Genomic DNA, 9586 nt, shown 5'->3' with positions numbered 1-9586 from the left:
TGAAATCTGGAAGAAGGGTAACTGGAGACAGTTGTCCCTCCAGGGAACCTTAGGCTCATTCTGGCCACAGCAGCAGGCCCTTTTCTTTTCCTAATTCCAGAGCAAAGTAGATTTTGGTTTCCACCAAAGGCTGGGAAGGGGGGGCAGGTAGAGGGTGTCACTGCCCCTGCAGCACAGCCCTGGTTCCAACACAACAGCTCTGTGTTCAGCCTTCACAGATCTCAGTGAGCAAGTCTCCCAACCCGACAGCCAGTCTCTACCACACAGGCCTCTCTCCCGAGACCCAATGATGACTGGCAAGGCCAATGGATGGGCACAGCTGGGGTGAGGACAGAGGCCGGTTCCAGGGCTGGGGGATGGCCCCACGCTGGCTCGACACCCACAGATGGCAGTGGAGCCAGCCTTTCTCACCCAATCAGAGCTGACATCGGAAGAGAAAAGGGCATCTTCAGATATCGCAAAGGGAGATTTGTAGACTGATGTTTATAATGTGATCACAGGTTACAAATGCCTTCCTTTCCACCTAGCTATCCCTCAGGTTTAAACACTTGCTTCTAAAGTGCAAAGTGAGAATTCTGTTCCCTCAAAGCCAAATAAGCAGCAGCTTTCCCCAGTACACTGTGAAAACAGGGACCCTTGCTGGCTGGGGCAAAGGCTGCCTAGCACTGCGGGGGCAGCAGAAAGAACCACAAACGTGGTGAGAAGAAGACAGCAGGTGAATGGGAACTGCTAGTCCCTAGGCACATTTGTGTTGGTTGCATTTGAAACTGAACTACACACGCCATGCTCAGGAAACATGGCCAGAAACCCACAATGGGAGTAAGAATGGAAAAAGATCACCCCATGTTGAAGCGGAAAGGATGGAGTTTGGCTTGTGTAAGAGAATGGAACTAGTTAGCTTCAGGAGAAACAACCACTTGGTTATTTCACATCGTGTCACACTTTGAAAGAGACATTTTAACAACACAGGCGAAAAACAGGAAAAAGAAAACCCACTATAGGGGTATGGTACAGGACCAGCTAAAACTGTAACCCTAGACACAGAGGGTCTGGTAGTAAAGAACAGTCTCACAACTGCTTCCCCTCCTGTCCATGTTCACAGTAACAGCTGGATACATACTAATTCCAAGAAGTAAAAGAAAGAGCTTTAAGTTTAAAAGCAGGCATGCTGGAATCAGTGCCTCACCGGCACAGCTTCAGACCCAAGTGTGCCGTGCCGCCTAGCAGGTCTATTGTAAATGTACACTCACAGTTCCTTGTTGGGGTGGATGACTTCGCGCTGGTCTCTTCTTCCAGGTGCGTCGCTTCTGTCCATTGAGAAATGCTTTAAGCGTGGGTTCTCGGCTTTGGCGCTGTGGACATGGGGTTGGATCACTCTCTGCCCACCCGATGCCAGTGGCACCCCCTCCCCCAGCCGTGGCAACCCAAAGCGTGTCCAGGCACTGCCAGATGTTCCCTGGAGGGCACAATCACCCCCAGTCGCTGGAATGGCTTTCTCTTCCCTCCCCGAGCCCACTCCCAAACATCTTTACTCAGGGCTGGGAACTTTTATGAGACACCTCCTAATCCACTGGATTTTCCTCTTGTTCTGAGTTGCCTTTGGTAATATTTTTGACTTCCTAGACTACTACTCATTCAGAACAATGCTCCTGCTGCCCTTGAAAAGAAAGTCCTTTCAGCTAAATTTTGGGAGAGGGAGGAGAGGAGGCAGGTAAACATGCCTTTAGAGACATCTGTCTGTCTTAGTCTATGGAGGGTTTCAGACCGAATTCTGCACATCCAGGGTCTCTGTGAACTAGAGGGGGCTGTGGGTACTTGGAACTCACCTCCCTCTGCCACATTTTTACAAATGAAGAAAGGGTCCAGAAGGGGAAATAAATTGCTCAAAGTCATACGTACTCCTAATCCTCCTTTTCTGAGGGCAGAGGCCAGTATGATTCTTCTCTGTCCAGCATGTCTGAAGAACTTTGGTCTCTAAACATGGATAACTTTCAGTGCTTTACAAGTGACAGTTTTGGCCAAAGCATGCCAGTTCAGGCATGCAAATTTTATAAATGATAGAATACTGCAACCAATTAGTGCAAATGAACATTTATTGTGAAATATTCATCCTACCCTTTATTAGGTATTACATCATCAAAGCACTTTGTGGCAATGAAAATAGCTTTTTTAACCCCCTCTGATTCACCCAATATTCCATTAAAGCTGCAAAAAATGTGCAATCTGCTTGAAAAATAGGTTGCTCTTATTTACTCATTTGTGAAAAGTCAAAAATTAAAAAAGAAAATGATCCTAGCTTACAGGGCCTCTAGAGCCAATTTGCTTTCCTGGTTCCCAGCTATGCCCCAAAATAATTAACAAAGATAATTTGTTTTAAATGCCTTTTTATAAAACCAATGCACCTTTCCCCATATTATAATCATAAAAATTTTAAAAAGCCATTATTTACTTTCTTGGAAAAAAGGTGGCCAGCCGTTGTTTTTTGATTGGGAGCATGTGTATTTCCTGGGAGTTCACTTTCTTTAACTTTATGCTCCGGTTTTTGGTGGGTTTCCTGAGGGCCTCCATGTTTCCCAGGGCCTCTTCTCCTGGGCTATTGGCGTCGGAGCCCTGAAACACGGAGTCTTCTCGTCTGAAGGAGAAGTTTTTGGTGGACACCCCCGAGAGGCCTTTGATCTTGCCACAGAAGATGGTAGGCACAGTGTCTTCGACGGAGACGATCACCTTGGCCGCCTGGGACTCGCTCACCAGATTTTCAGCCTTGACCTCGCCACTGGGCTGGCTGGGTGGCTCAGTGGCGTCGCTGCCACCCCCGTGACTCTCCATGACAGATGCAGCCTCCTGAGTCGTGGTGGGGGCAAAGGGCACTTCCATGCCACTGGGCAGTTTCTCCAGCACCGGGTGACCTGGGCTGTCCACGGACCCGCTGCTGTCGTACAGTGTCTCGGGGGGAGGTTCAGGTTTCCGGTGGGCGGACAGCGACAGGTCTAGGGCTGTGTCTTCCTGGTCCATTGCGGGGCTGACTTCGCCAGCCTTGAGCCAGGGCACTGACTTCATGGAGAGATCCAGGGCCTCGTTCTCACTCCCCATCTTGATGACGGTGTGGCGGCCGAGCTGGAAGTACTCCCGGGGCTGGAACAGGTCGAAGGGCTTTACTTCCTCCTTCTGGAGAGGGCTCTGGGGGCCTTTAAAGGGGTGGAGGCCGAAGGCAGATGGCGGCTTGGGGCAAGTCGGGCTGAACTTGGCTTCGGAGCTCTGAGGCACAGGGATGGGGATGGGGATAGGGAGTGGCACGGGCAGGGGCACAATCACTGGGTAGGGCACCAGGAGTGTGGCCGGCGGGACCAGGGGTGACAAGGGGGAGTTGAATGGCTGGGGGGGCACCGGGGTGTAGCCTGGGGGAGGCTGGCAGGGCGGGGGGCCGAGCGCGCCCTGGGCGGGAAACAGATTGTGGAGCACAGCTTCGAAGGGCAGCGGGGGCTCCTGCGGCTGGCTGGGGATCCGCAGATCCAGGAGCTGGGGTTGTGCCTCGGGGTCCCGGGCCCCCTGGAAGAGGTTGTTGTGGATGGTGCTGGAGGAGCCCGGGGCTTCCGGCGGCAGGACCAGCGGGGAGTTGAGGTGCTGGAACACGTGCTGCTCCAGCACAACTGGAAGCTGCACGGGCCCCTGCGCTGTCATCACGTATGTGGCGTTGCCGCTCTGGTTGAGCTCGGGCGCCGAGCTGCCCTCCACCTGCATGTGAATGGGCATCACCACAGGGCTCTCCCCCAGGCACAGGGGCTGCAGCACGGTGGCCGCCACCTTGAGAGCCACGCCGCTCTGGGACTCGGCCGGGGGGTTCAGGATGGATGGGGCAGGCACGGTCACCAGCGCCTTCTTTACCAGGTCGGTGGAGTTGATGTTCCAGGCCTCGGTGGTGATCAGCTGGGCCATGCCATTCTCCAGTCTGTTATTGGTCAAGGTGGGGGAGGAGTCGCTCATGTCCATGGCGAGGTTCTGGGACTGCAGATCGTCCATCACTCTGCTCGGATGCCACTCGGCCTGCAACACAGAATACACTGTGTGAAGCTTCCTTCTGAGACCATTTATAGCTGCCTCCAGAGCTCTCCCCAAATCTCTTAAAAGTTTCCATGTCTCAGTTACCCAGGGAGCACACCCATTTCTCAGTGTACACATACATGTGACAGCTATTTCCTAATATATACGAACACACCCATATGATCAGCTGTGCGTGGACAGCCCCAATTTAACAGACGATTAAACTATAAACACAGATGATGTCATGACTAAATAGCCGAGTGAGGTTGAACAGAGAATTGTGAAGCTGAATACGCACTCAGCTTATGTTTAGCCTTCAAGAAACACAAAGTTTCATTCCACATCACTGTATTAGACAGTTAAGATATGTGGAGATTGGACTTGTCCAAATTCAAATAAGGAGCTAAGACTTTCTTTTCTTTAAGGAGAAAACAGAGCCCTGCCACATTAGAATATTCTATAAAATTGGACAGGGGCCATCCCAGTTATGTAAAGTATTTAAAAAAAAAACAAAAAAAAAAAACCTCTTTGTAGCAGCAATAATTCTTCCAAAAGAGCTTTGATGAGAGGAACACCAGTGTATTTATACAAGGGTCATTACAGTTGTCTCCCTCTCTCTGACCAATGGCACCCTCTTTCCTCCAGCCAGAGGAAAAGCCACTCCGAGGAGCAAGGGGGAGATTGGGTAACTTGCGCAAACACTCATCGGGGTCCAGTGTCACTTTCCCAATCAGTCTGTCTGACCCTTGGCCTCCCCTAACTTCTAGCTGTCAAGAGGAGGGGGTGTTGATGAATCTAGGGCTGGGGAAATGGAACTTTTGTTGGAAACAAACATCCTCAAAGGTGAGATATACTTTCTTGATGTCCTTGGCACCTCTGGCCACCTCCTAAGATGCCAAAGGAGCCCAGCACCGGTGCTTCCTGGAGGAAGCAGGGCTGCAGCTGCAATATGGCTCTCCATGGAAACACATCCATATTTAGCCTTGTTACCATGGAGAAGGCAGGCACCATGTCTAACTCAGGGATCTGTGCAGCCCTGGAGTCTGGTGGGGCTCAATAATAATTCAATAATCCTCAGTCTTGCTGGGCAGGCCTTGGGCCACTCCAGTTCTTGACCTCACCTGTCTGAGCTGTCTAGACTTTGGTCCCGTGGTCAACTCATCCTTCTCTCCTCACCCCTAAATGACCAACACAATCTCTAAAACAAGAGAGGCGGCCCAGAACACCGTGGGATTAGAAGTCAACCAATGAGCCTTCCCTACAGGAGAGCGGCTTTAACAAATGAACAACCCTGTGATATTTCCAGACAATCACAACATGTTGAATGCACAGAACAAGGAATTTCTCTGAAGTAGGAGGAAGGGAGGGCAAGACGAAGGATGCTGTGCAAATGACTTTCTGCAGAAGGACGGGTGAGTGATACCCTGGGCTGGGCACACTGCAGAGCCTCTGAGGAAGGGTACCAGAGCCCAGCTCCCTTGGGCCAGGTGTGCTCTGGAGATGACCATGAGCTGGCCCAGTGTGCTGGCCAGTGATGCCCCTGGGGGTAGAGTAGCAAGGGGGCTTGCCCCAGGTGAAGGGTCTGCTTTTCCTGAGAGGAGTGCTCTCTTATTCAGTCCAGAAAGTGACATGCCTCCGATATAGCGTTCATTCATTCTTCCATGCATTCATTCATCATTCATCCAAACAATCAATTTGCTGAATGCCTAACTGCATGCCAGAGCTTTGCTGGGGGCTGGAGATGCTGTTGTGATCCTGGAGATGCTCATGCTTTCATGGAGACTATAGTCTAGTGGAGGGGCATGTCTTTGATCAGATAGAGACTGGCCAGCGTGAGAAGGCCTCAGAGTGAAGCCAGGAGAGGTAGCAGGCTCGGCAGCTCAGAGCTCTGTCGGCCATTCACATGCAGCCCTTGGAAGGCCCTGAGCACCCCAGGGCTCCTCCAGAAGGGCCGCCCCGTCTGTCTCAGTGGCCAGAACTCTGGGAGGGTGACAGGAGCCTGAAGGGAAGCTAAAGTGGGGCTGGAGAGGACACGGACAGCAGCAGAGAAGGTATCTGCGACTGTCCATCTGAGGTGGCTTCTGAGGACCTGCGAGGCAAGCCACCAGAAGAAATCCTCCTCCCTGCTTCCCATGGGTCTGGGGTTACCCCGCCGAGAGACTGCTTCCTCATAACGGGCTATACCGTCTGTCCTTCCAGATGTGGGCCTCCCTCTCTCTCTGCCTCCCTCAGTCCCGTTCCCCTGCCCACCAAGAGCAAGAAGGGAAACTTTGGGGCATCATCTCCACCTGCTCCAGGCACACACCGTCAGCCCAGGCAGTGGCTCTCATGTCTTCCCACAACCCCACTCCTCTCCCTGCCTGGCCCTGGTTCTATGACAGCTAATCCTCCAGCACCTTCCCACTCAGAGTGTGAGGAAGCCACCTTGCCAGGTCAGGGTGTCACCCATGGGCCCCTGCTTCTCCCACAGGTGGCACCTGTAGGAAAGTTACACGGCTCAAAATAGCCTGGAGTTAAAATTCCCCACCAGGTCCTCCCCACCATTCTATGCAAAACAAAGAACTCTCTCACCCAAAGAAAAAATGGACATTAAGGTTGATTATGCCCAGCTCCCAGCCGGTCCAGCCTCTGGCCAATCTACAAAATTCCTTGCCCCAGCTGTTTAAAAGATAACTTCTCCGAACAACCTTGGAGAAGAACAAGCCCCCTTAAGACAGTAGCTTTCCACGTACATGCCTATATATACTTACTCTTTTTTTGGATAAGTGCAGCAGGTCACTAATTTGACTGCTGCCCCTTCTCGCCTCATTAAAGGTGATCTGTTCCTGTAAAGTGCCGGTCTCGTTCTTTTTCCGAACCTTGCCTTCTCTAACTCCCTTACTCTACAGCACCTAGTGAGTTTCAGCTCTTGGCACCAGATCTGCAGGGGCCACGAGCCTCTGGGAACAGGACTGGGGACAGACGGATGCAGGAGAGGCCGGGGCACAGGAGGAGGTGAGCAGCGTGTGGCATCTCAGGGGCCAAGGGCCCGGATCTCACTCCTGCCTCCTCCCGGCTCCACAGCTTTGGAGCTGCCTGGTGGCTCAGGGGGAGTAGGCCGGTGACCAGCCCCAGTCCCTTCCCGAGATTGCTGCTGGTCCACTGCTTCCCCACTATGGGCTGGGCAGCAGCTCCCCTCCGGTACCATGCAGGGCCCAGGGAGGTGTGAGTGATAAAGGCAGGGTAGCCCTGGGTTACTCTCTGCTCTCCCTTCTCTTGTTTACCCTGTCAGCAGGAGCCCCAACTCTGGGGGGCCTCAGTGGGTGACCCTGTTGCAGGAGCCTCTGCTGGAAGCCTCAGTGATGCCCTGAGGATAACAAGCAGCTCAAGAGATGAGGGTTCAGAGGGCAAGTCTCTGTCCCTGAGAACAAGCCAGGAAGCCAGATGGGCTGCCCAAGTGTGCCCAGCCGAGGAGGCAGGGGACCCTTTGAGTATTTTAAGGTATTCTTTGCAAATGAATTTAAATGAGGTCAGCCATCCAGCCTACACTATTACCCTGGGGGCATGGGATGGGGTGTAAAGGGAGGGAAACTGGGCCCTGTGGATCTGCGGTTGCTGGAGACCCTTGCTTTCTTGGCCCACGGCCAGTTGCTGGGGCTGGAAGGCAGGGGGCTGGGGCCCACCCCAGTGTAGCCTGTGTGCCCCGCAGGCAGAGACTCTGGGTAGAAGCCTCAGGGCACACGGCAGCTAGGGAAGTGGGGCAGTAGTTGGGCTCAGAGACCTGTGGGGTCACAGAATTGCCACCTGAACCCCCTAAATATCACAAAGATCTAAGTACACACCGCAGGGGCGTTGTCCCTGGGCTCTGCCCCTCAGCTTGGTGCCCCCTTGGGCCTTGACCTTCACCCAGCCAACTCCTGCTCACCTGTCACACTCTGAAGTCTCTACCTCCCCCAACCCCACTGAGTTCCCACAGGACCCTGCCTGGCCTTGTCTAGTCCTGCCCATCCCCAGGACGGCCAGCAAGAGAAACAAAGTTTCTCATTCGCTCATCTTTATACCCATAACTGATGAACAGCAGGTGTTCCGTGAATCCTTTCAGGATGAGGGAGAGCCTCAATGAGTGTCTAGGCTGTGGAACCCTATACTGAGGTCATAGAGCAATAAATCCAGAATCAGCCAAGCTCCATGGCAACCACTGTCAGGAGCCATCTTGTCTCTCACGAGCCATCCTTTCCTAACTGGCCAGTTACTGTTTCCATTCTCCATGTTAGTCAAAGTGGGCACCAAAGGACCCCCAACCAATGACCTATCACCACCTTTCTATAGGAATTTTCTTTGTCCTAAGGCTATAAAATTGGCCACAAGCCCACGAAAGTGGCAGCTCTCCCTTGAGCTGGCCCACTATTCTAACAGCGTCTCCCCCTCTAATAAAGTCTATTCTTTCATTTTTTTCCCTCATGTCTGGAAATTCTTTTCCAACCTCTCAGACTGCCACACATAGGCCCTTCACAGCCTGGTGTTCTTGTAACCAGCCTCTTGTCACATTTATAGAATCAGGGCAGGGCAAGGCTGGCAGGGCATGAAACCTCACACCTCTGTCTTCTCCTCAACCCTTCTTATCGATGAGGAGACTGTGACCCAGAAATTCTGATTACCACTCATCAGAGGCCAGTTATCACAGAGGTCACACGGTCGCATTGTCCTAAGAAAAGAGGGTTGGGCCCATAGGCCCCACAGAGGGGAACGTGGTAGCCAACCCCCTTGCTGGTCAGGGGGAGACTCCGATGACGATGAGGCAGGCGATGCAAAAGCACTTTTGTGGACAGTGAAGAGTCTGCCAGGGTGACCAGTGAATGGATTTGTCCTAGGGTCCTGTGTTTCTCTGATGCACACAGAAAAAGACGACCAAGGCAAAGCGGCACATGTGCCGTTTCTCTCATAAGCACTTACATTTGGGAAGAAGCTGACCTGGGGCCCAACTCCCGGCAGTCAGTAAGTCACCTGCCCTGCATCTGCACCCCACTGGGTGCCCTGCAAAACAAGCCTGCCTCTCAGGCTTCCGCTTCCAGAGCATTGCAGAGGACTCGATTTACCTTATGGGCTTCTGTACAGACTGACATTTTTATGATGAGGATTCAACTATGGCTTAATTTCGAAGGTGAAAACACTTGACCACTCTGAATATTCTCTAGATTGTAGAGTGCATCTATTTCCATGTTGTGGGCATTTAACACCTAATCTCTCTCTCCACACACACACACGCTCACACACTCCAATAAGCTAATACCCTCAGCTACATCCTAAATGATCCCCTGGGAGCATGCCAGGGAGCCCTGTATCACCTTCTGGAAAGCGTCTTGATTTCATGTTGTGAACTGAGAGTGTTTTCACCACAGTGACTACCAAGCCAACCACAAAGCTAAGCACCCCTGAGGAGAGGTTTGAGGCCTAGGTTTCTGGGTCTGGTGGGCAGGGTTACCTCACAGGGAATCAAGCGGGGGACCACCGCCTGCTTCAGAACCCTGTGAGGATCCTGGAGCCACTGGAGTGAGGTCACAGGAAGGCG

General features: G+C 52.5%; 1 protein-coding gene across 5 annotated transcripts in view; it reads right to left on the bottom strand.

The window, feature by feature from the left end:
* Positions 1-2075: 2075 nt before the first annotated feature.
* The window catches only part of RAI2 (retinoic acid induced 2), a 71497-nt gene continuing 63986 nt past the window's right edge, over positions 2076-9586 (bottom strand). For 3 of the 5 annotated variants that reach the window (XM_070785339.1, XM_019956442.2, XM_070785340.1), the window contains exon 2: positions 2076-4041. In XM_070785339.1, the coding sequence (XP_070641440.1) occupies positions 2446-4017 (1572 nt within the window). In that variant the 5' untranslated portion in view covers positions 4018-4041 and the 3' untranslated portion in view covers positions 2076-2445. Of the gene's footprint in view, positions 4042-6788; positions 6809-9586 lie in introns of those variants that run through there. The other 2 variants (XM_019956443.2, XM_070785341.1) reach the window with 2 other exon arrangements.

The sequence above is a fragment of the Bos indicus genome, chromosome X (genome assembly GCF_029378745.1).
Source record: "Bos indicus isolate NIAB-ARS_2022 breed Sahiwal x Tharparkar chromosome X, NIAB-ARS_B.indTharparkar_mat_pri_1.0, whole genome shotgun sequence".
NCBI classification, from domain to species: domain Eukaryota; kingdom Metazoa; phylum Chordata; class Mammalia; order Artiodactyla; family Bovidae; genus Bos; species Bos indicus.
This window is presented reverse-complemented; position numbering and strand designations above follow the sequence as displayed.